At 41.4% G+C, this 26,699-nt stretch overlaps 1 protein-coding gene across 3 annotated transcripts; it reads left to right on the forward strand.

Annotated features, from left to right (window-relative positions):
• The first annotated feature begins 208 nt into the window (after window positions 1–208).
• Window positions 209–25,063, forward strand: Nmi (N-myc and STAT interactor). Of its 3 annotated transcripts, none has more exons than XM_021178105.3 (8): window positions 210–556; window positions 12,600–12,680; window positions 14,286–14,381; window positions 17,216–17,378; window positions 20,744–20,850; window positions 20,996–21,182; window positions 23,477–23,583; window positions 24,789–25,063. In XM_021178105.3, the coding sequence occupies exons 2-8, from the start codon at window positions 12,606–12,608 to the stop codon at window positions 24,987–24,989; spliced, it is 936 nt and encodes a 311-aa protein (XP_021033764.2). In that variant the 5' UTR covers window positions 210–556; window positions 12,600–12,605; the 3' UTR covers window positions 24,990–25,063. The 3 variants fall into 3 exon arrangements, with proteins under 3 accessions (XP_085691043.1, XP_021033764.2, XP_085691042.1); XM_085834916.1 differs by lacking the exon at window positions 210–556 and adding an exon at window positions 732–878; XM_085834917.1 differs by lacking the exon at window positions 12,600–12,680 and having other exon boundaries at window positions 209–556.
• The last annotated feature ends 1,636 nt before the right edge of the window (window positions 25,064–26,699 follow it).

Below are 26,699 nucleotides of genomic sequence, written 5' to 3' on the forward strand. Positions count from 1 at the left end.
CCTAGCTGTGGAGTAACCAGTTCTTGATGTAGGATTAGGGAACACTGCTGTTCTTGACAGAAGCCAGCTATTTTTCTAGCAAAGGAAAAGTTCACATCTAGCGAAGTGTTTGTTTACAAAATCTTCACAACAAAAACAAAGCTTAGAAGATGACTTTCAAGGGTCATAAAATCCAACCCAGGAAGCAGCTTTCTCAGCTTCCTGGTTTATCTTGTGCGTGTGTCAAACTTTATAACCGTCTAGAAAGTTACAGAGAGAGAGGATTTGCATAGAGAGCTCTGGTTTCCATCCAGTTTTTCAACAGCGCGTTCCGCATAATGCACATAAATAAGCTTTTCTAAGCAGGTCTTGGAATTACTGCCAATATAGAGACAGCAGCAATGGCGCCTTGGACGAAGTCCTCAGGGCATGGAGCAGAAGCATCCTGTTTCTAAAATAACCGAAAGTGAAAGTAAGGCCTGGGACTGAGCTCAGCTCGTCGCTGAGGCCAGGTTTGTGTTTTCGAGGTGGAGTTCGGTTCTAAGGCTCCGGCTTCCGGGAGCTGCGTGGCGAGCGGGTGAGTGCTTGTCCCATCCGTTCGGTCCGCCGCGTTCCTGCGGTCCCACCACCCGCGCACAGGGATGCTCCACCCGGCGCGCAGTGGGCGGCGGCTTCCAGCCCCGCGTCTCGGGGTCTGGGTCTCCAGTGCGCTGCCTGGAGACTCGCCCGCTCCAGGCGCTCCGGCCTTGGGCTGCTTCCCTTCCTGGGAAAAGGAAACTTACAGTCATTGGGACTGGCTCCAGAAGGTTCTTAGAAAAATGGATTTCTCAGGAAGACTATTATTTGTATTTCGTTGGCAGGTCTGAGTTCTGTAGTCCTGCCTCACTTTTTCAGAATATGTAAGTTGTTGTTGTTGTTGTTTTTGGAAGGAGATGTTGAAAGGAGACTATTCAATGTAAGTTCTAGGGGGCCACTGGTTTGGACTAAGAGGACTCCTGCTCCAGAAGCACCCAAGCTAACTTGTGTGCCCCTGAAGGAAACTTTTCCTGTGTCCTGTCCAGCCAGGAGAGAGGGGAAGCAGCAGGTTCCACTGGGCCAGAGAATGAAATCACCTCTCCTTTACTCCCCACAAAAAGCTCTTGGACATTCACCAATCAGTTATTCTGTTTCCGTCTCCCCGTCCCTGTCTTGTAGAGAACTTTTAACTGTGAACCAATCACTTCAGTTTCTGCTTTTTCAGCTTTCTTCTCTGCCTATAAAGCAAACTTCTGCATAGCAGTTGAAAACATTTGAGGCAACTGCTTTCTATTTACATTGTGCTGGCGTTGAACTCTTGATCCTCCTGTTACAGACCTGTGCCACTACACTCAGACAGACCTTTACTGTATTTATTCAATCAAGTGTGCCCTGATTGTAAAAGAAATACAATTAGGATCTTTTAATTATTACAATTGTATCCATCTTTTGACCTGTTTCTGGTCTATATACAACATGGATACATTATAATTTCTTCCTTCCTTCCTTTCTTTTAATTTAATGTATATGAGTACCCTGTAGCTGTCTTCAGACACACCAGAAGAGGGTATCAGATCCCATTACAGGTGGTTGTGAGCCAACATGTGGTTGCTGGGAATTGAACTCAGGACCTCTGGAAGAGCAGTCAGTGCTCTTAACCGCTGAGTCATCTCTCCAGCCCATTTTCTCCCTTCCTTATGCTGCCAGGAACTCTGTGTACCCCCATCCCCCTACCCCCCACCACCATATAAGTATCCCTAGGAAAATGAGATGATTTTTTTTAAAGTTTACTGCCATAATAAATTACATGGCCTTGGTGGCTTATGCATATATGTGTGTGCAAGTACACACTTTTCAATTTAAAAATATTTACTTTTAGTACCATTTTAAAATTAGATGTGTGCCTGTGTGTGCCTGTGTGTGTCTGTGTGTCAGTTGTAGGCATCTGCTGGTCTCCCTGGATAAAGTAAAAGGGCTAGCAGAACTGTCTTCTGTTCTGGGAGCTCTCTCAGGATGAACTCATTCTGTCTCCATTTCCAAAGTTAGGACCAGCATTGCTTCTCTGATCATGTTTCTGCCTCCTATCTCAGTCTAACTCTGGTGTTATCCCCTTCTTACTCTAGAGGGCCTTCTGGATTATGTTAAGTTTTCACACACAATGCAGGATGATTTGCATATTGTGTGTGTGTGTGTGTGCACTCGTGCAGGCGAGCACGTGCATATGTGTACATACCTGAGCATGCACCTGTGGAGGCCAGAGGTGGAAGGCTGGATATTGTCTTCTCTTTTGCTCCAATTATTTTCTGAGTCAGGCTCTCTCAATGGACCTGGACTTTGGCTAGATTGAGAGTGACTTTCAGGACACCTTCGAACCTTGCCCAGGATGGGAAGTACCAGTGCTTACCCAGCAAGCTCTTTACCCTGGAGCCATCTCTCCAGCTTCCACCTCTGTATTTTACAATCAGCATCCTGAATTCAGTTTGCAGCCTTAAATCTTCTCTGCAATGTAATCTAATGTTTTCACAAGTTCTTGGGACTAGAACATAGATGTCTTTGAAGGTGTCATTTTTCTGCTTACTATAAGATTGCTTGAAAGGGAAGAATTACCACACATTCCACACAGTGTGAAAGGGAAAATATTTAGATGAGAAATATGATGAACATATTCTGGGGGCGCTATGTAATAGACCACTTACAGCAAGAGATTTTAAGAATATTGGTATTTTGGGCTGGAGAGATGGCACAGAGGTTAAGAGCATTGGCTGCTCTTCCAGAGGTCCTGAGCTCAGTTCCCAGCAACCACACGGCGGCTCATAACTATCTGTAATGGGATCCGATGCTCTTTTCTGGTGTGTCTGAAGACGGTGACAGTGTACTCATATATAAAAATATATCAAAATAAATAAATGAATCTTAAAAAAAAACAAAATGAATCTAAAAATGTTTAAAAGAAGAATATTGGTGTTTTAATAACAATATTTAAAAACAATTATAAATGTTATAATTTCTTTCTTAAGAAATGTAATAAGAGGAATTCATATCTATATGAACATGAATATATTTTCCTGGGAAGAAAAAATATCCAATATAAAATGCACAGTATAAAGTGTACAGTTCTTGGTTGCATAGGTTCCTGCCATAAATGTGAGCAGGAGTGCCTGCCTGTAATCCCAGTCTTTAGAAATTTGTTGATTATTCAAAGAAAATGACACATGTAATCAAAGTGCCTTGTAAGCAATCAAGAAGAACTAATGTCCTCTGGGAAGGTCAGAAAAGGCTTTAGGAACTTTCTGGAGGTTTGCTCTGATCCTTGAAGAACCAAAGGATTTCATTTGGTGGAGGTTGAGGCAGCGAAGGACCCTTGAAGAGATCTTTGTGAGTTCAGGATGTGCTTAATTAAGGCTGAGGGTTCAATTGTGGTGAGACTGTTAGATCTTAGATGCATGCATATGTCTACGTAATTTTAAAGAATGCACCTAAAATCATCTTACATTTATAGAAAAGTTGCATGTCATATAAAATGATATTTCTCTCTAGATTATTTGAGAGTAGATTTTCAAGCTAATGAGCTTGATCCAGCAATACTTCAGTGTATAGTTCTTACTAAAAGGGTGTTGGGTGGAAGTTCCTGTTTGAGTATATCACAGTCTGAAAAATCAAGAAACTAATTTGTGATATTCACTAACATCTAATCATTTTACCATTTGTCCCAATATGAGCATCATAGATTACAATAATTGTGTTTCTGTAGTTTCCTTTAATCTGGAAATTTTCCTATCTTTCTTGAAAAAAAAATTCACTTAAATAAAAAAATCAAAACAGACAAATTGTAGCATAGACAGCGTCTGACTCTGAGTTTGTCTGTGACCTCTTCCTGCTTTTGTTCAGACTGTGCATATTTGGTCACGGCGTCTCGTCAGCTTAGTCCAGCTTATCAGGGGCCATTTAGCCTATTATTTATTTTGAGGATCTAATTTTGGTCCCTTATGCTGGGTTTCCTGCACTGTGAAATTACTCTTGTTTAAAATTTATTTTGAATTAGTTTTCAGTTCGCATACAAAGAAAGGGTTTGCTCTATGGCATTTTCACATGTGTGCTACTGCACTCTTCATATTTGCTCTCTCGCTGCTTTGGCTGGCCTCCTGTGCCCCTCTTGTTGAGTCCCTCTTCTCCAAATACTCTTCCCCTCTACTTTCATAATATATGTATATATGTTAGCATAGTACAATACACATATATGTACATGTATGTATATATACATATAGATGTATATATGTTTTTGTGTGTATGTGTATGTATATATGTATACACACACACACACACACACACACACACACACACACACACACACACAGAGCCCAGGTCTGACATGGCTGTGTAAGGCAAGGGTGACACAGTTTCTGCCTCTGGAGCATCTCTGGAGCCATTGATCCTCACAATCCCCACATGTGCTGATGACTGCTGTTGGCTTGAAACTGATCTACTGTCTCTTCTATTTGACTTTCAAGCTCTCTTTCTGAGGAATGAACTTTCCCCATTACTCAGAGCTAATGATGTCATAATAAATGAAACAGATGTGGTTCTCAGGAATGAGGAATGGAGGTGGTCATGAGTCTCTGAAGGATGAGGAGCTGGCCTTCTGCTTAGCCTTTAGGGCCATGGGAAAGGATCAGGACGATGTTTTAACCACAGAGTCCATAAAAGCCTACATGGGCCTTTGTATAAATAGTTCATTGCCAGACTTGGCCTTGAATTTGGAATCATGAGGAGATACATTTCCCTCTGGGCCAATGGCTGTTGTATTAATTAATTAGCCAGGGTGAACTTGGGGACATCAAGGATAGAGAGGTAAAGTGCTCTCCAGAAGACAAGGCATGGATAGGAAAAGAAGGAATCTATTAAAAAAACAAGCAAAAGATAGATGTGTTTATTTTATAGGAGAAAGGCTTGTATACGGTCTAGAAACAAATGATATTAGAAGGAGAGTATGTGAGGCCATGGATGAGGAAACAAAGGTTAGAGAATTAAAAGATGATGTATAAGCATATAAAAAGTTAATGCTGAGTTCTCTTGGCTACTTGAAGCACTGGAGATGACAGTGACTGGAGAGATATTAGAGAAAGCTAACTGCTTTACTCGAATAAAATTTAAAACTTTGCGAGAAATCGTTTTAACCCTAGTCTGTTACCTTTCTGTTCTTACCTGAAAGTGGTTACTAAAGAATGCTGTCTTCTCTACCAGGAAACCGAAAGAGCTGTGCCCAGCTACCTGTGAAGAACAGGGTGTGTAGAAACTCTAGGGAAACGTGCTTTTGCTATGTGTTTAGTTTCTATTTTAAGGAAGCAGGGATTGACATTAATGACCCAGGAGTCATAGAACTCATGTACATTTAAGGATTTCTAGAATTAACATGTTAACAATGTTCAAAGCCTTGATGGTGCAGCAAAGATTGGGTTTAGGCTCTCTGGTTGGGAGAAGAAGAAGGCTAAAGAGTGGGAAGAGAGAAGGAAAAAGAATGAGGGGAAGAGAGAAAAGTAAAAGATGGAGAAGGGGAAGGCTAAAGCATGAGAGGAGAGAAGGCTAAAGAATGAGAAGGAAGAAAGGAGAGGAAGGAAAGATGATGAGAATCCTCAGGCAAAGATCGAGCACGTGAATTGACAGCTGCATCCACTTCTGACTGAGTCAGTATTGAATCAGCGCCACTCCCATTCCCGCCATTCTCAGAACCCTCCTAATGCTGAGGCTGGACCTCGGCATGCGTATAATATATATAACAATGTATACACATATATGTATATATAACATAACATATATACACACACTCCATTGCTCTCTTCTTAAACCCTCATCTGCCCTCCCTTTAGGCTACTTCCTTCTCTCTCATAGTGCCTTGTCTGGTTTTGAAAAAAATCATCTCATGCAAATTTAGGTGTTTTGCCTGCCTGCTTATGTCTGTATACCACATACTTGCCTGGTGGTGCCCTTGGAGGTCAGAAGAGGATGTGGGATGCCCTTACTCTCCAGCCCTGCTGATTCTCTCTCTCTCTCTCTCTCTCTCTCTCTCTCTCTTCTTCCCTCCTTTCCTCCCTTGCCCTCTCCCTCCCTTTCTCTTTCTCTCTCACACACAGAGACAAATATTTTCTTTTTTTGATTTGTATTAAAAATTTAAGGTTAACATATACAGTAATGATTCCATTATGGAATTTTTTATTGCATATTTTATTTATTTATATTTCAAATGTTATCCTCTTTCCTGGTTTTCCCTTTCCTATCCTCCCTTCCCCTACTTCTATGAGGATGTTCCCCAATCTGCTCACCCACTTCCACCTTACCGCCCTGGCATTCCCCTATACTGAGGCATCGAGCCTTCACAGGACCAAGGGCCTCTCCTCCCATTGATGCCAGATAAGGCCATCCTCTGCTGCATGGGTCTCTCCATGTGTACTCTTTGGTTGGTGGTTTAGTCCCTGGGAGCTCTGGTGGGTCTGGTTGGTTGATATTGTTGTTCTTCCTACAGGGTTGCAAACTCCTTCAGCTCCTTTAGTTCTTTCCCTAACTCCTCCATTGGGGTCCCTGGCTGCGAGCATCTGCCTCTGTATTTGTCAGGCTCTGGCAGAGCCTCTCAGGAGACAGCTATATCAAGCTCCTGTCAGCAAGCACTTCTTGGAATCAGTGATAATGTCTGGCTGGGTTTGGTGTCTGTATATGGGATAGATCCACGGGTGGGGCAGTCTCTGGATGGCTTTTCCTCAGTCTCTGCTCCACACTTTGTCCCTGTATTTGCTTTAGACAGGAGCAATTCTGCGTTAAAAATGTGGAGATGAGTGGGTGGCCCCATCCCTCAACTGGGGGCCTTGCCTAACCTCTGGATATGGTCTCGACAGGTTCTCCCTCCCCTTTGTTGTTGGGTATTTCAGCTAATGTCACTCCTGTTGGATCTCGGGAGCTTCTTGCTTTCCTGGCATCTGGGACTTGCTGGTGTCTGCCTCCCCCAACCCACATTGCTACACAGCTCTGTTCAATTTCCTGACTCTATGTATGTCATCCCCACTTCCTCCAATAACTGATCCTGGCCCCCTTTTCCCTTCCTTGTCCCCTCTTCCTTCCAAGTCCCTCCCACATTCTACCTCCTGTAAGTATTTTGTTCCCCCTTCTAAGAAGGACTGAAGCATCCACCCTTTGGTCTTCCTTCTTCTTCAGCTTAGTATTGTCTGTGAGTTGTATTATGGGTATTTTGAGTTTTTTCACCTAATATCCACTTATCAGTGACTACATACCTTGTGTGTTCTTTTGTGACTGGGTTACCTCACTCAGGATGATATTTCTAGTTCCATCCATTTGCCTGTGAATTTCACAAAGTCATTGTTTTTAATAGCGGAGTAGTACTCCATTTTGTAAATGTACCACATTTTCTTTACCCATCCCTCTGTTGAGGGACATCTGTGTTGTTTCCAGCTTCTGACTATTATAAATAAGGCTGCTATGAACATAGTGGAGCATGTGTCCTTGTTATATGTTGGAGCATCTTCTGGATAATTGCCCAGGAGTGGCATTTTCATACATGTGTCACTATAGTTTCCTCCTAGCCCCCCTTCCTCTGCTCTCACTCACATTGCTTCCCACTTTTTGATGTTCCCTTCCTCCCAGCTTTTGCCTTTCATACCATATGTATTCCATTACTCCCTCTTCCCTGCCCTTCTCCCATTAAAGTCATTTATAGTCTTCTACACACACACACACACACACACACACAGACACTCAGACACACAGACACACACAGACACACACATAGACACACACACACACAGACACACACACACACACAGACACACACACACACATACTGATCCCACACATGAAAGGACACTTGTAGTATTTGTCTCTTTGGCTTATTTTATTTAGTGTACTCATCTCTTGTTCTACGTATTTTCCTATAAATGCCATAATTTTTATTTGTATTTATAGCTTAATGCAATTCCATTGTATCTATACTACATTTTCTTTATCCATTCAATTTTGATGGATGTCTAGTTTGGACCCATACCTTGGCTACTGTAATCAGGTAGCAGAATATGGATATACAGGTTTCTCTGTGGTATGCTGTCACAGATCTTTTGGGTTGGGTGTGTATATGTATCCTGGAGAGGCATTTCTGGATCATATGGCAGTATTTATTTATTTATTTATTTAGGAGCATCCATACTGATTTGTTGCTAAATTCCTTCCCAGGAGAGAAAAAAAAATTGCTATTTTTCCTAAGGTCCAAGCAACAAATCTAGCGTCATTCTGCTCAAGTTCACAGTGGAAAACCAACGAGTTCCTTACAGAGCATAGGTGAGAGGTTGTGAATCCTCTTCTCCAGTAGGCCACACCCCAAAAGCCTTCACCCAGCAGGGTTGAGGGCTTTCCCATGGTCTCAAGGGAGCTAACTCCTCCCATTTATTGTGCTGTCTCCTTGAGAGTAAAGCAATTAAGGCAGAGATACCTACAACAGGTAGTAAGAAGTGGGTGGACACTCAGGTGAGGTTTAGTGACAGTCCCCCACATCCTCAGGGCTGAAGGAAGCTGGCAAGTCCTGCTGGGACAAGCTTTTGTTAGTGGCACAGCTAAAAGCCAAGACTGCAGTCGCTTGGCTGGGAGGACAGTCACTCACAGCAGGTTTTCCAAAGTTTCAAGTCCCATCCACAGGCCCTCTCTCCCCATGTCATTGTCAGCCATGGTAGCCATTGCTAGTAGCTATGGTGACTGGGGGGAGAAGCAATCCAGAACACTTAAAATTAGCCTTTTTCTGGTCTTTAAGGATGTTAAACACCTTTTCAATAAGTTTTTGGCCACGTGTATTTCTTCTTTTGAAAGCAGTATGTTCTATTCATCAGCCCATTGATTGGCTGGATAATTTGGGGCTTTAGTATTTAATTTTGCAGTTTTTGGGTAGTCTCCTGACTAAGACTAAGACTAAATTGCCAATGACCCTTTTCTGTTTGTTATTCTGTCTCTTTACGCTGGTAATTGTTTCCTTTGGTGTGCAGATGCATTTTAATTTCATGCAAGTGCAAGCCTATTTGTTAATTCTTGGGACTATTTTTTGTGCAACTGAAACCCTTTGTAGAGTCTCTCTCTCTCTTGCTTTTCATTAAAGTTTTTCTTTTGAGACAAAATCTCATACAGCCAGACTTCCCTTGAGTTTGGTATGTATGCAGCTGAGGCTAGCCTTGAACTCCTTATCTTCCGGACTCCAGCATTATATCATAAAGCATTTTGCATGTTTCCCTTTAGCCATCTCAAACTTTACATTAAGGTCTTTGATCTATTTTGGGTTGATCACTGTGTGGAGTGAAATGTAAGGACTTGACTTCACTCACGAGGCCATTCAGGTTTCCAAGCATTATTTGTGGAAGAAGATTTCTCTCTGTCATTTTTTTTTTTTTTTTTTGTCTTTTTCTCATTTGAAATGTTTTTGACATCTTTGTCAAAGATTAGTTGGCTGTGCAGGCTTGCTTTTTTTTTTTTTTTTTGGTTTTTCGAGACAGGGTTTCTCTGTATAGCCCTGGCTGTCCTGGAACTCACTTTGTAGACCAGGCTGGCCTCGAACTCAGAAATCCGCCTGCCTCTGCCTCCCAAGTGCTGGGATTAAAGGCGTGCGCCACCACCGCCCGGCTTTTTTTTTTTTTTTTAAAGAATTATTTACTTTATGTATATGAGTACGCTGTAGCTATCTTCAGACACACCAGAAGAGGGCCTGGGATCCCATTACAGATGGTTGTGAGCCAACATGTGGTTGCTGGAAATTGAACTTAGGACCTATGGAAGAGCAGTCAGTGCTCTTAACCACTGAGCCATCTCTCCAGCCCCACAGGCTTACTTTTGATTATTCTATGGCATTGGTGCACATAACTGTTTTTGGTGCACATAACTGTTTTTTTGTGTCAATGCCTTGCCGTTTTTGTCACTTTACTTTTGTAACAGAGTTTGAGATCAGGGACTGGGATGCTTCTTGTATTGTCCTTTCTCTCATTGGTTACTTGGGGCCTTCAATGCTTGTGCAAACCTTAGGATGCTTGTTTTGTTTTCATCCTGTGAAGAATGCCAGTGGGATTTTGGTGAAAATTGCGTTGAATCTAGGAGTAGCACAATCATTTTCACAATATTAACTCTGCTAATCTATGAGCATGAGGTGTCTTTTTGTATCTAAATGTCTTATTTATCTTTGCTGATAAATATATTCCTAGTTTTTTTTAACTACTGTGAATGCTTGCTCTATGTCTCTGTCTCTCTCCTCTCTCTCTCTTCCTTCCTTTCTTTCTCTCCTTCCTTCCTTCCTTCCTTCCTTCCTTCCTTCCTTCCTTTCTTTCTTTCTTTCTTTCTTTCTTTCTTTCTTTCTTTCTTTCTTTCTTTCTTTCTTTCTTCTTAGCCGGTTTGTCATTGGTGTACAGAAAAGCTAATACTTTAAAACATTTACTTTTTAAGATAAGGTCTTAACTGCATAGCCCTGGCTTACTTAGAACCCATTGCGCAGAGCAGGCTGGCCTCCAATACACAGAGATCCTCCTTCCCTCTGTCTTGTGTGCTGGGATTAAAGGTGTGTACCGTCAGGCTTGGCAAGTTGCTAATGGCTTATTATCCTGCCGTCTTGCTAAAATTACTCATCAGATCAGTGGTTCTCCACTTTCCTAATGCTGTGCCTCTTTGAGACAGTCCCTCAGGTTGTGGTGACTCCAACCATGAAATTATTTTGTTGCTTCTTTGTAACTGTACTTATGCTATGGTTATAAATTGTAATATACATATCTGATATGAGACCCCCAAAGAGATCCCACAGGTTGAGAACTGCTGTATCAGATGGGAAAATTTTCTGGTGGAGTCTTTTGGGTGTTTTTAATAAAGAGTCATATCATGAGCAGCTAAGGATACTTTGGCTTTTTCCTTTCATATTTGTACCTTTTTTGTCTTTCTCATGGTCCAGCACCTTACTAAAGAGGAATGGAGAGAGTGGGCAGTCCTTGTTTTACTATAGATTTTTTGAAAAAACTTATCCAGTTCTCCACTTAATATAATGTTGGATGTAGGTTTTTTTGCATTTAATCTCTATATGCAGAGGCATGTTCCTATTACTCCTGGATTCTTCAGGCTTTTATGTTATGACCGTGTGGTTTCTGGCTGTAAGTCTACAACACGTGCTGTATCACACCCACTGGCTTGTGTATGTTGAAGTAAGGAAACCAACTTGTCATGCATGATATGTCATCTTAATGTTCTTGACTTTGGTTTGCAAGTCCTTTGTTGAGAAATTTTGCTTGAATGCTCACTAGAGTTGTTGCTCTATAGATTTTCTTATTTTCTGTGTGTCCCTATTCTGTTTTGGTTTCAGGGTGATGCTGGCTTTGTGGAATGAGTTGTTAGTTTTCTTCTTCTTCTTCTTCTTCTTCTTCTTCTTCTTCTTCTTCTTCTTCTTCTTCTTCTTCTTCTTCTTCTTCTTCTTCTTCTTCTTCTCCTCCTCCTCCTCCTCCTCCTCCTCCTTCCTCTATTCTATTTGGGAAATCTCTGTTTGGATTCTCCACGTATCATCCTTGCTTGATCGGGTTCCTGATTGGTATGGCTCTTTGAGTACTGCAAGCTCATTCACTGTGGTCTCTCCCCCCCACCCCCTGTCATATTTCTAAAGGTGCCTTTAAATTGTCTATCATCTCAAGCTATTCCAGGTGTATGTTGTGTATTTTCTGTCCCACATTTATGGTTGTCCATTGTTTCTTGGTTCTTTTTATTAGAGAACAGAGTTAGAAAGCACTGAATGTGCCATGATCCCTTGTTTTTCTGACAGTCTTGTATTCACATTGGGTAAACTAAGGCATGGCTAAATTTTTTTAACTCATTTTCCCATTTTAGTTTAAAAATTAGATTTTTCTGTTTCTTTTACAAGAATACTGAGACTTTAGCCACTCAAAGTCTTTGAAAAGTATATTGTATGCAGCTCCAAGTATACTGAAATATGGAAGCACAGAATATTTGAGCAAACTTTTAATTTATTTTTATTACATCTTCTTATTTATTTTGTGTGTTGATGTGTGTATTTGTGTGCACACTCGTGTGTGTTTCTGTGTGTGTGTGTGTGCCCACGCAGGTGCTACAGCATGTATGCAGAAGTCAGAGGACAATGTATGTAAGTCAGTTTTCTTTTCCACTTTTAGGGTTCCAGAGCTGCAACTCGAGTTGTCATGCTTGATAAAAAGCATCTCTTTTCTAAGCCATGTCTCCAGTCTCAAACTATCGATATATTAATATGTGTCGCTGTGTTCTTATATAGCATGAAATCTAGCAGAGAGTTTAATATCTCCTGCAAAAAAATGGGATAAAAACGACAGTACAGCTGCTGTATTAGCTGTGTTAGCAGTGCCTTTACTGAGCTCCCTCCTATACAATTAGAGATTTCTTCAAATTACACATGACATTTGGCTGTAAGTCACATGACAGTCAAGACTTCAACGATAGGAAAAAAATGACTAAGAAGACAAGTTTCTTCCATAGAAGGGTAAAAACTGTTATTTCTCTATTCATGGATTTGTGTAGTATACTGTTTTAAAAGTCCTCCTTTTTTTTTTTTTAATTAGAGAGTCATGGATGCTGATAAAGACAACATAAAGCAAGCTTGTGATGAGCGCTCAGCAGAGATGAGAGGCGAACAGAGCATGGTAAAAAGGAAAAGTAGAAGACACTGACAGATGGCTCATGGCCATTCTTTTTTTTTTTCCCTTTAAAGGGAGACAGTTTATTTGGCTTACAGGTCCAGAAGAAGAGCCCATGGTGGGGTGAGGGTGGGGATAGAGGGTGGGGAACACAGCCAGGACAGAAAATAATCGATCAGGAAGCTGAGAGACCACATCTTCAGTCTCACACAGGAAGCCGAGAGAGCAGAAGGGATGTGGAGTGAGGCCATGGGGTCTCAAAGCCCACCCTCAGTGATGTGCTTCCTCCAGCACGGCTATACATCCTTCTCTAACAGTGCAGCCAACTGGAGACCAGCGTTCAAATACCTGAACCCAGGAAAGACATTTCTGATTCAAACTGCTGCATTCCATTTCCTGGATCCTTTAGGCTTATGGTCATATCATGTTGCAAAGTATATTTAGTCCAGCTTTAAAAGTCTCACATTCTTAAACAGTTTATTTGTTTTTAAGTGAGGTGCGCTTTCTGTCTTTGGCATTGTAAGGCTAGTTGACTTTTCAAATCCTTACATTTGTAGTATTGTAAAGGCTTCTCACTGACAGTTGTGTTCCTGTTTCTTTTCTTACCAAAAGTTGTTTTCTCACCTCCTTCTTTGATGGGGCTTATACCAGGAAGTGAAGTATGAGTAACATCCAATGAGGCCCGAGTGGAAACAGAGGCCCAAGTGCTCAGCTGTTAGCAAAGCCTATGTTTGGCTTGTCAAAGCAGCTGGCTACTGTCGCAGGATATTTGATCACATTGTGAACGCCACGATTGTGAACTGGAAAAGTCTTGTTGTGGTGCAGCTCAGCCCTAGCACATGCCTTTAACCTAAGAGCTAATTGAAGTCAACCCTGGGTCAAGAGGCGGAGCAAGCAACCAGCTGACAGGGAGTGAACATAAGTAAACAGAAACAAAGGTCTTTGAGCTGAAGGGTATTTAAGATAGCATGGAGAAGGAGAAGGGGATTTTATCTTCTGGGGCATCAGTAGAGTAAGAAGGTCAGCTGGGTGCTTTCTCTGCCTCCCTGAGCTAGCTCACCCCAGCATCTGGCTCCCTAGTCTTCATTGGTAAAAACTGAAAGACTGGGATTTTTGCTTTTTAAAACAACTGGCTATTATTGGAATCATGGCTGATAAGACAAACAAACAAACGAAAACAAAAATAAATAACCACCCCAGAAACAAAAATATAATGCAGATGACAAAACAAAACAAAAATCCTGCCTCAGTAATAATATGTCCCTGATTAGAGTACAATTAAGTCATATTATAGCTTCAGATAACTTAGGAGTATTTAGCTAAGTCCAGAATATCTGGGACTCATTCTTTGCCTTAATTATAAAGATTTCTGTATCTATGTGGAAGATATTGGTTTCTCTGTCCATATAATAGAGCTAAAATATCTTAGGAATGGAAGACTCAGCGGGATGTGGAATAAGATGGTAAGCAAATGTACTGTTAATATGGGCAGATTCACTCTGAGACTGTCCTGAGGCTGATTAGGCTTAGGGTAGGGAGATTGGCAATTAATTAATTTAGAAAAAGGAGTTAAAGGTGTTTCATTTTTTCCAAATATTTGGTGTTTTTTAGGGATTGGTTCATGAAATTATGAATGAAAACAAAGAGCTAGGCGAGGAGATCAAAAAACTCGAAGCTGAATTGGAGTCGGATGCCAGAGAATTCCAAGTACTGTGATTATTTTATATATATTAATGTTTAATGGACATGCACATGAAACAGTGATTTAGTTAGATTAACTGTACAGAATTATAGCCTCCCACCACCAGTGTTTCTTTTGTTTTTGTTTTTGAGACCACATCTGGCTGGCCTTGAACTCATTATGTAGACCATGCTGGCCTCAAGCTCACAGAGATCTACCTGCCTCTGCTTCCTGTGTACTGGCCTTAAGGGGGTGTACCATTCTGTCTGGCTTGGGCCACTCAGTGTATGCAATAGCCTCAAATGGAGAACAATCCAAGTGTTCTTCCATAGTAGAATGAAGAAATAAATTACGGTATAGCTCTACAAGTAGATGCTAAGCCATAATGAGTAAACAGATTGTATACAATTCTACGCCATAATGGGGATAAACAATTGTATACAACATGGATGAATGTGACAGACACGACATGGATACATGGATACATAAAAGGCAAAGCAGGGCATTCTATATGTTCCCATTTAAATAAAGCATGGCCCGAGCAGTATAGTTGTTCCCTCTGGAGGCAGGCCAGACCCTTGGGAAACCAGGAGGACTTTAGTAGTTCTATCTCTTGTCTGAGTATTAATTTCATATTATTTCTTCATGTACTATACTTGTGATGCATTTTTTTTCTTACTACCTATGGATAGCATGATGAAACTTAAAAACAATTAGTAAAATTAAAAAAAAAAACCAGAGCCTTGCTTATTATAGATTACTTTTGGATGAAACATTTAGTCTTCTTACTGGTTGCACTTAAGGTGCTGAAGTAGTTTAAATGAATTTCACAGTTTAAAGAGTTTGGCGTAATATTGACATAGGGGCACACACCTTTAATCCTAGCACTCAGGAGAGTGAGTCACAGGGGATCCCTGTGGGAGGCTAGCGTGGTCCCCATAGCAAGCTCTAAGCCAGCCAGGGCTATACAGTAAGACCCTGTCTCAGAGCAAACAAGTCAGGAATATATTAATCTCTGTCATTAAAAGTCTCTCCTAAATTTTCCTATGTTTGAATTGTGTATTAAGCTTTTATCCCTATTTCTTCTTGACAAAGCAGGTTGTTACAGCATTGAAACTGTCACTGTTTTTGTTCCTGGGAGATAGGATGTCCTGTGGTTATGAGATGGGTGACCAGGTGCAAGACTATTAGGATTTAGATACTCTCTGGGTCTGGCTGGATCAAAAGGTCCTGGGAATCCTTGTCTTTCTCTGGAAAATCCTTGGTGTCAGAAGGTTTGAATACTGTGTGTTTCCACATGATTAGTAAACACTGCCTCTCTGCAGGCTTGACAGATTGTTTGGAAGTTGGCCTACTGTTAACTAGAACCCCACTGATTCCTTGTAAAGGTATAGGCAGCTTTAGGCACCATCCCAAGACTCATTCACCACGTGCAGCTTCTTCCTTATAACGTATTTTATTTCAGTGTGTAAGATAACCATGGTAGATGGATATGTGTGCATTCATGCATACTTACATATTTGTGGATATCAATGATTTTAAACAGGTAGGTATAACCTTTTATTCTTTGGGTTACAATTCTTGTTGACAATATTTGCTTCATAGTTACATAAATTATGAAAATGGTTGATGGGTAGATTAGATATAGTAACTTGCCCTTATCAGAGATCTTAGAACTGGAGAGGCTGAGGTAAGAAGAATCCTGAGTTCAGGGATAGCCTGGGCTATATAAATCCTGCCCTCCCCCATAAAAAAAAATCCCAAAACAAGCTAAAAAAGTTCTTCAAAGATTTGGGGAAAGTTGGAATTTAACTTTGGCAATTTTTATATCATATATATCATACCCAGATATGATATATCATATCCGGAGTCTTTCAAAAAAGTGAAATTATCTGGGTTTTCTAGGAAAGAAAATCACCCATAATAGTAGAGTTCTTGCCTCTAAATGGAACATCTACATTCCCTGTTCCTGACTCAAGGAACGTTGCTGAAGAGAGTGGAAAAAATGTAAGAGCCAGAGAATAAGCAGTGAAAAGATGTTTTCCGGATGTGTCATGGCCATTATGAACTTGAAGATGTGGTTATCTGCCTGAGATTGGGCAGTTAGCAATTCACCACAAATGGGGGAAGGGCCCAAGAGGCCCCACCCCTCCCTGAGAGTATACTGACTGTTAACCTTAGGTGGGGGTGGGGTGACATTTCCCTCAGTGGAGCAGCCCCTGATAAATTGCCTTGCTCCAGTAAATGACCTCGTGCCCACACTCAGACTCAGGGGTCACCATAAGGTGTGAAGGGAAGGAGACTTGCTGGGTTGAAGAAACGATGTCATTGGTAGACAGGAGTGAGATGAGATGGGGAAGAGGGTGACAGTACACGCCATTGCACGAGTGTATGGAGCTGAATGAATACAAGAAGCCCCACAGTGTGCACAGCCTGAAGCTTACCTCACTTCCCGTGCTTCCTCACCATGAAACTAAACATAGCTTTTAGCGACTTGCTTCTGAGATTGTGCATTAGCAGCACGGTTATATAAAAGGTACTTATTTCCATAGACAGTGGGCACTTTGGAATTGGACACTGTATGGTATTGATCAGCTTAAACACTGGTCAGGGAAAGTGAGAGGATTATATGCTTACGATTTCATCTATAAAATGACATTCAAGGATCAGTATTTGATGACCTTACTGAGAAGTGACTCTGGAAGAAGCAATTAGATGTTAAGTAAGACCACAGCCAGTATCCCATGAAGCTCTAACGTCAGCGGAGAACAAATCATTGGACGACTAGACCGCACTGTCATTGGAAGGCCTTAAGTTATATCTTGCTTTGGTTTTAATCAAACATGTCTGTTTTAATTAGATTAAAGAGAATGTACCAGAAAAAAAGCTTAAATTCACCTCAGTGGAGAGTCCTGAGGATGGCTGCCATTTCTCAAATAGCTCCTGTTCATTTCAAGTGAGCTCACAAATTCTCTACGAGCTGCAGAAAGGCCAAGCGCTCATCACCTTTGAGAAGGAAGAAGGTATGACTGTGTCACTTTCATAAGCATCCACATCTTCAAAGATCTTCCTTAGATGTTTGCTGTCACTTTACAGTTTGTGTATTTGCTGTTTCTTCTTGTTCTCATAGTGGCATTCTGGGACAGATGTGATAGTCTCAATTTACAGAGAAGGAAACCAAGCATTAGGGGCACCAAATGTGGGTATATTAAATATATAATATATATAATTATTATAATTATATATAATATTATATATAATATATATGTAATTATATAATGATGCTATCAACACACATGCATATATGTATATGTGTGTATATAACATCATTATTATATATATAATTATATATGATGTATGTATGTAATATATATACATATGTAATATATATAATGTATGTATATATTTGTGTGTGTAACATATAGTATTATGTATATAGTAATGTGGAGTACTGACAGTGTCATATGTGCAGTGATATTAAAAGACACATGTTTATTACACATTCAAAAAGCACTGACTCTGGAAATAAAATATAGATAGGAATTGGGATAGCCAATGTCAGCCTCTTTCTAGTCCATATGTCTAAATGATAATAAGCATATTAGAACATTGTGATAATTCTATAAAGAAGTAGAACTTGGCAGGCATAGCGGTGTACAGCTTGAATCATAGCACTCGGGAGGCAGGAGCAGACCTGTCCCTGTGAGTTTGGGGCTAGCCTGCCCTACATAATTTCAGGCCAGCCAGGGCTACGTAGTGAGACCCTATCTCAAATTTAAAAAAAAAAAAAAGAGGAAATAAAATTTTGTAAGTATAAAAGTAGCAGACTGCATTTCTCCCTGTGTTCTATGAGACATCTCATTTCATACTTGTATAATTCTATAAACACAGGACAGAAAAAGTACTTGTGTGTATTTGGTTGTCAAGGAAACAGGTTCTAAGGATGTTAAAGTGATTGAGTAAATTGGTTAACCAGTAACTAGCCCAAGAATGAGACAGGAATGAGCGCTTTGGATGGGACTGGATGTTGGTCAAAACCAGGATGGACCCCTTGAAAGCTTGGCTCCCTTTTTGAGCACGATTTGTCTTCGAGTGCCAGCTTTGTCCTGTCATGCAGGCATGCTCTTGTTCTTCGTAAGCCTCAGATTTTGATGACAGGCTTTGTGATACCCTGACTTCACGAGCTCTTTGTGTATGAAATGAGAAAATGTGCATGGAATGCACACAACCAACCGACACACCCATGTTGGCTGCCACGGCTGCTGCTATGTGAGGGGTTTTCCTTATAGAGAAGAGCATCCATTGCTGAACTCCAGAGCTGAGAGGTACCTAAGGGCCTGAGCACTTCCTATAGGACCAACACTCCTGAGGGCAGGCCACTGATAGTCTGGTACTGCAAAGCTACAATGTGGGCTCATGTGCTCCTCAGGACCATTTCAGGGCTCTGAGAATCTGATTTTAACCTGTGTCTTCTGGCATCTGGTCCATTACACTGGCCTGGAAATAAATGTTAAAAGGAAGGATACAGTAAGTCATGACAAACAGAGATGAGTCCTCCACCCATAGGGTAATTTTGTTACCTCCTGGAATCCACAACTGAGGGGAAGCATTGCTGGAAATGGATAGTCACTGGGATATTACTAGCAGATATGAGGGAGGATATGGAAGCAGGTTTCTGCATGGCAGTCACTGTATGGTAGTCACCTGGGCTTGCTGGGGTTTGGAGTCGCTTCAGTGGCAACCTTGAGGCTGCTTGCTCCCTGGATGTGGTTCTGAGTTCCCCATGCCAGAAGCAGCTCCAGGGGAACAGAAGTAAACAGGAGTTGCTTTGACAACCATAGTCACCAAAGTTGGGCTACCAAGGTCCCGCTCTGTTGAGTCAGATCACCAGATGTTAGGGGTTTGGGGATAAGGAGAGGATCATCTGAGTGTTACTTCAGTGAGGGTTTCTGTTGTCATCTGTTGCCATTAGCAAAACAAAACAAAACAAAACATCTAAACTCTAGACTCATATTGTGGTCCAGGGAGCCTGAATTCCCACCCGACAGGGTCCTTCCCTTTCGTCTTGTTTCCTTCTCAACCCGTGGTGTGCTCCCTGGTGTCATAATCACACTCAACATTAGTAATAGAGGAAGCAAACATCTCTTATCTTCATGACAAATTAGAATAACAGGCTCCACCTATCAACAGCTGGAGTGTTATATAAATTATAGCACGCAATTAAGAAGAAACACCTAACCACATACATTTTTTTCAATCAAATTTAGTGCTTATATTTATTCAGGGATATGAAATGATAAGAAAATCATGTTAGATAAATACAGAGAAAACTGACAATCTTTGAAAATACAGGTGCTCACTTATGACAGTAATTTAAAATTTCCCAGACTTTTGTCTTCTAGATTTTCTTTTCTTTTTTTTAAAAATATTTTTATTAGGTATTTTCCTCATTTACATTTCCAATGCTATCCCCAAAGTCCCCCATACCACATTTAAACGAGTATGGCGTTGTTCATAGAACTTCCCCTGGCTTTGGTGTAGTTATATTACAGAGCTTCTCCGGTCTGTGTGGAGAAATGGGACTGCCCTGTGCTGGGTACCTTGGGGATCTCAATGTTTTAAAGAGTGTTTGTGGAAAAATAAAAGCAAAGTAATGTATTTTTTTTGAAAGACAGAGACTAAAAAGATCATTCTCTTTGTTACTAGCAATGTACGAGCATGACATAGAATAATCTAAGATAAAACTGATTCTCAAAATGATGCTGGCTACAAAAGTATTTATAGCTCATAGAACAGGGAGGACATTGTGACTGAGAATTTACAGTATTAGAGGAACTCCTGGGGAGTGCTGTGGAAAGGAGGCAGGTATGGCTGGACCAGAAGGGGAAAGAGTCTGCAGAATTATTAGGCTTATGTTGTAAAAGAAAAAAAAAGATAGATTCATTCTTTAAGATAAATTCAGAAATTGAAAATTTCTATGTTGCCATTTTTGCTTATACATTGTGACACTGAATTTTCCTATTTTGGTGATAAGACTAATATAACTTGGAAATCCCAAGGGGGAAAAATGTTAAGATTTGATCCCTTAAAACTGAAGAAAATGGGGCAAGCAAGATGGCTCAGCAGGTAAAGGCATTTGCTGCCAAGCCTGAAGACCTGACTTCCATCCCTCGGATCCACATCCTGGAGGAAGAGAAGCACTCCCGCAAGGTGTTCCCTGACCTACACGCAAATGCCCACTCACAAGAACACACATAAACACGCAACACACACACACGTAATAAAACAAAATCGAAGAAAATGTAAAAGACAGTAACTTTCCCTTGAATAAAAAGCATGCAGTTTTCTCAGGATATCATGAATGAATACTTCTAAAATTATGTTTCAGTTGCACAGAACGTGATATCGATGGGGAATCATGTCGTGCAGATGGAAGGCACCCCAGTGAAGGTCTCTGCACACCCAGTCCCACTAAACACAGGCGTCAGATTCCAGGTGAGACCGTCTTTTTTTTTTTTTTTTTTGTCTTTTCGAGACGGGGTTTCTCTGTATAACCCTGGCTGTCCTTAAAGCTCTGGCCAGTCTGTTGGACAAAGGCATTTTTCCTATCTTTACTTGTGACTCTGAAATTCTTTCTCAGGTTCATGTGGACATTTCTAAAATGAAGATCAATGTTACGGGAATTCCCGATGAGCTGTCTGAGGAGCAGACAAGGGACAAACTGGAGCTGAGCTTCTGTAAGTCCAGGAATGGCGGCGGTGAAGTGGAAAGCGTGGATTATGACAGGAAGTCCAGAAGCGCTGTCATCACTTTTGTGGAAACTGGCGGTACGCAAACACCTCGCCTCCCATTGTGGTATTCCTGCCTGCCAACACCTCGCTGCCCATTGCAGTATCCCTGCTGTTTGTACATTTGAAATGCATTAGCCTGATAAGGGGGGGGGGGGGCGGGGAGTTTTCTGCTGATTTTCTTAGATTTATTTATTTACTTAATGTGCATGTGTATGTGTGTGGATGCTGGTGGGCCTGCCGTGGCACGAGTGTAGAAGCTAGAGGAGAGCTTGCACCGATTGGTTCTTTTCTTCAACCGTGAGGATCCTGATGCTTAAACTAAGGTTGTTGGGTTTGGCAGCAAGGACCTTTACCCATTGAGGCATCTTGCTGGCCCAGTTGGGGTTTCCTTACTCATATATATTTAAAAGAAAAGAAAAGATCCAGCAGTGTCTCGATGTCCAGGAGTTTGGGAGCCCCTGGCCTTGGGCTCCTCATTCCAGGCCTGTGGACCCCTACCCTCCGTTCCAACTCCTCGGCACCGTTTCTAATGGTGACTGGACCCTTGGGAGTCAGGGAGCCCCCCTCCCCGATCTCCCACATCTTACGCTGTGTGGTATATTGGTACAGGGTAAATGCAGTCTAGCGTCTCTGCAGTTCATCCGCCCAGCAGCATTCTTATACTCTAGCATTGGGGCAAAAGGGAAACTTCATTTTTCCTCTGGGTTTCTCTGTCTCTGGTCTTCTGGTTTTCTGGCCTAAGTGGCCTGGAGTTCTGGTGGCCAGTGAGTCCTCTGAGTCAGTAAAGTGCCTCTGCTGGGTACTGGGTGCCCGCATGGCCTCTGGGGTTCTAGATACCAGCATGGCAGGTATCTAGAGTAGTGTAGGAGGCTTCAGCTGGATTTCAGATGGAGATGAGGGAGGGAGAGCTGTTGAGGGGAGGTTGGGCAGGCCTTTTATAAGTGTTGAGAGTCTTTGGGAGGGGCCTTACCTGGGGTTCTGGGTACTATAATGGCTTCTGGTAGAGTACGGCAAAGATAATATGTGTTTAAAAAAAGAAATTGTAATAATGACAGTGAAGTATTAAGTAAGTATCTTCTCAAAATTCCCTTACCTCTGGTGGATAAGTAGTTCTGGTTAGTAGCAGATATTTCCAGATCTTTCTATGGACATATGCAAACCCACCACTATGCATTTTTTGGCCTGAGTCTTTGAGCAATGGTCATGAGTTCTCCATGGGTGTGTCATAATGAAAAAGTCTAAATCTGTAAGTTTAATTTATCTGTTTTATGTTAGTTGCTCCAACCCTCACATTTAGAAACAACCTGGAGAAACTCAGCTATAAATCACAGTGTAATTTGACACCCTGTTAGCGCGTAAGCACATTATTTTTTCCTCTGGGGAGTCCTTCCTAGAAGTGGTATCCAGCCAATGTTACAGTTTTAGGTAATTTTGAAAGACTATAAAGTTTTCTGAAGGTAGATATTCTGGTCACTTCATAACTAGTGTCTTATGGCCTGACCATAACTAGGTAGGTGCTATAACCAATTGCATTTCTCAAGACAGCCAAAGCTGCGCAGGTTACAACCAGTGCAGTTGCGGCTGAGGCAGGCCTGTTCACCTGAGGATCTTCTCTCCCTCCTCCCTCCTCTGCTCCTGTCTCCCCTTACCACTTGAAATACTTTTATTGCACTATGTAGTGGTCTCAAGATGGCTCAGCTGGTGAGAGTGTCTGCTGTCAGGCCTGTCAACCTGCGATCAATGTCTGGAACCCACAGGGTAGATGGAGAGAACCAATTCGTACTTGTTCTCTGACTTCTTGTACACCATGGCATGTATACACACATGCACATATGAGTGCACACAAAGTTAACTGAAAAAATGTGTACAGGTTAGTGGCATTAAGTAAAAGCATTCACAATATTGTGCAGCTAACACTATTCTCCGTCTTCAGAGCGTTTTATCATTTTAAGCAGAAACTCTACCCATTAAGTAGTTATTCTTTTCCAGTTCTTCTTTCAGTCCTTAGTATTCCCCTATATTTTGTCTCTACAAATTTTCCTCTTTTATGCACTTCATAAAATGGATTCATGCAACATTTGTCCCTTTCGTATTTGGCTGTTCAAGACAGAAGGGTCAGCTTTCTTGTTATGCAGATTTGTATTTTCAGACTTATTACTGTGAAGTCTTCAATATGAACTATAGAGTTTCTCAGAAATGAACTGCTCACCTCCGTGGTTATTTTCACAGTATTCCTTTGGAGGGAAGTTTTAACTATGATTAAAAATGTTTACGATATTAAAGCAAAATACGTTTTTTGTTTTTTTTTTTTTTTTTTGGTTTACTTTCAGTTGCTGACAAGGTTTTGAAAAAGAGAACCTACCCTCTCTACATGAATCAGAAGTGCCATAGCGTTGCTGTGTCTCCATTTATAGAACGACGCTTAGAAAAGTACCAGGTAGGATGGTCTCCCTTCCCGCAGCTTGGTAGCGCCGTACTGCGCCTCACCCCACACAGACCGTAGAATGAACAGTGTGCGATGTGCATCTTATCACTGACGGCTATCAGAGCCCTTTCTTCACTTCAGTTTTGCCCAGTTGGTTCAGAGCGAGTTTGTGTTTATAAACCACATATTAGTGCAAAGCTGTGCCTTATTTAAACCTGATGCCAGGCCTGGTGGTGCATTCCTGGAATCCCAGCTTTTTGGGAGGCGGAGGCAGGAAGATCTCAAGTTCAGTGCCAACTTGGGCTAAATGAATGAATTCAAAGATGACCTGGGCAACCTGAAGATCCTGTTTCAAAATAAGTAGAAAAAGGGCATAGTATGGGGGGTTGGGCTATAACTCAGCAGTAGAGTGCCTTCTTAGCACGTACAACCCCCTAGCCTCTATCCCAGGATAAAACAACAAAGACTTCCACACCCTTAGAACCCCTGAGATCAGTCAGATGATATGATTAATCCTTAGTTTATAAACTTTTTTTTTTCATGTGCCTGTCAATCACTGGGCTTCAGACAATATTTTGCTTAACGTCATTCAACTCCTCTTATTCTAAACTTGCTTCCATTTCCTATTCCTCCATAGATACTGGATGGCAATATCTATCTACCTATTTTTTCTACCGACTTTCTGAAAACGATAACACACAACAACCCCACATACGTTTTTTGGGGGAGTCTTGAACACTGAATCCAGGCCTTCATGGAAGCATGTTTTGTAACCAGTCTACCATTTCCCCTTCACCCACATTTTTTTTTGAGTCAGGGTTGCCATGTAACTTAACCTCAAACTCATCATCCTACTGCCTCAGCTTGCAGAGTTCTTAGATGACAGGCATGTATCACCCTACCTGCTGACAACCAATTATCTTAGTCTGTATTTTTAAATCCTCCAGCATATCTGATCCTTGGTATTGCCAATCAGTCACACCTCTGACTGCACGTGGACTGCTCATCTGGTCCTTGGTATTGTCTCTCACACCTCTGACTGTTCGTGGACTGCTCTTTATGTCCTTTGAGATGCTCTCCTCCCTTTACTTTCATAGCACCATAGAGTCATCTTTCTCAAACTCAGGTCTCCTTTTGGCATTCTCGTGCTTGAACACATCCCTTCAGTTGCCATAATAATTTAGCTCTTACAGAAGCTGATTTTTTTTCTTCCTTAGGTGTTTTCAGCTGTGTCCAAGAAGACAGTGCTTCTGACCGGATTAGAAGGCATTCGTATAGATGAGGAGACTGGGGAGGACTTACTCAACATCCACTTCCAACGGAAGAATAACGGAGGGGGAGAAGTGGAGGTGGTCAAGTGTTCTCTAGACCAGTCCTTCGCAGCATATTTTAAAGAAGAGGCCAGAGAAACCATATGAAACTTATAGCCTTGAACTAAAATCACTGCCAACATTTACAAAATATTGTTTTCCATAAAACAACAAAAAATTAATTTGTCAGTGTCTTCTTATTCTTTGATGCAAAATCTATTCCGGACTCTTAACATTCTTCTTTGTTTGAGCTCTGCTGTGTGTTTACAAATGCATGAGTGGCCCGTGTGGGAAGAGTTTGTTTTTCCTAATCTTTGTGTATGAACTTGTTGACTCTCAGTCAACACTCAGCCCCCTCGGATGTCCCCTGTCCCTGCTGTCTGCCTCTGTCATAATCACATGAGCCAATTCCATTTTGGTGCTTTGCCCAGCAATATGTAGATCTGATGCATAATATCTTCCAAAAGAACTCCACTTCAAATTAGCAGTCTGTGGATTTAGAAGGACTTAACCAGATTCAAGGGGCTGTTCCACTTTGCATAGCCTTTCAAAACTCCACAATTCCCAGGTTCTCAGAGCCAGGTGGCTGTTTTCAACACTATTCCGAGTCCCAAGCACCTACTGACTCCCTAAACACACCCTGTAAAGGCCAGCATTGCCTTTCTTGTACATCTTTCCTGCTGCCATCCCTCCTCCTCCTCCTCCTCCTCCTCCTCCTCCTCCTCCTCCTCCTCCTCCTCCTCCTCTTCTTCTTCTTCTTCTTCTTCTTCTTCTTCTTCTTCTTCTTCTTCTTCTTCTTCTTCTCCCCCTCTCTCTCCCCCTCTCCCTCTCTCCCTCTAGTCTTTCTTTTTTTGAAATAGAGTCTCATTGGGTAGCCCAAGCTGCCCTTGACCTCCTGATCTCATGCCTCTTTGGAATGTATCCTTGCCCAGGTGGTAGGTGCTGTGGAAGCCTGGAGTCAAAACTCAGCACTTGCCTTCTTGAAGTTTCCGTTCTGTTGGCGAACGTACAGAAACCTTAGTGATAAAATTCAAACTCCCCAATAGAGAAAGTACATTTTTTTTTGCCAAGGAATCTTTGCACAGATTTTATTCTGACATGTTTCATGACTGGAAAATAAGATTAAATTCAAGCCAGGCGTGGTGGTACAGACCTTTAATCCCCACTCACATTAGAAAATGTTCTATGGCCAGAAGGGGAGATTTTTTTTTTGTTACTGTTCCTGATATTTTACTTGTAAGTTTTAAGGTTATTGCCAGAAATGGTCATCACTCTTATATTCTGTTAGAAATGAGATATTGCCTTCAGCTGCATAATTTGTAGCAAATATTTGTATTTATCAAAAATTTCATTTCTGCTATTATTTGGGACTATTAAGATCATTTATAGCTTTCAAAAATATGAAGAATGTTTCAGTCTGTTTTCTATTACTGTAATAAAATACTTGAGATTAGGGAATATATAGAATAACAGAGGGTCAGGGACTAGAGTGGTGGCTCACAGGACCTGCTATCAAGGTATGCTGATTTTTAAATAACACTTTATCAAGTCTACTTACTAATAATAACAGACATACGCTACTAATTTTTTGTTTTCCATGCACTATTTTTAAGTCTAGAAACTAAGTTTATTATCTGCTTTCTGGAAACTAATTAAGTTTATTATCTGCCTTCCAAGCTGTCCCATGCAACAGTCTGGCCAGTTTCTTTTCAGACACATGCTATAGGCCCAACCTTCTAATTTCTTATAGCTAAATTTACTACCTGCCACTTGATCAGAAAGGGTGCTCCTGTTCCAGGACCTTGAGTTGGAAGCTAG

The sequence above is a fragment of the Mus caroli genome, unplaced genomic scaffold (assembly GCF_978045245.1).
Source record: "Mus caroli unplaced genomic scaffold, Mus_caroli_1 scaffold_2, whole genome shotgun sequence".
Lineage (NCBI taxonomy): Eukaryota > Metazoa > Chordata > Mammalia > Rodentia > Muridae > Mus > Mus caroli.

Excerpts from the sequence above, each read along its gene's own strand:
- Nmi (XM_021178105.3), top strand. The coding sequence starts at position 12,606 with ATGGATGCTGATAAAGACAACATAAAGCAAGCTTGTGATGAGCGCTCA. Across the intron at positions 20,851-20,995 it reads ACACAGGCGTCAGATTCCAG|GTTCATGTGGACATTTCTAA; the intron begins GTGAGACCGTCT and ends ATTCTTTCTCAG. Across the intron at positions 21,183-23,476 it reads CACTTTTGTGGAAACTGGCG|TTGCTGACAAGGTTTTGAAA; the intron begins GTACGCAAACAC and ends GTTTACTTTCAG.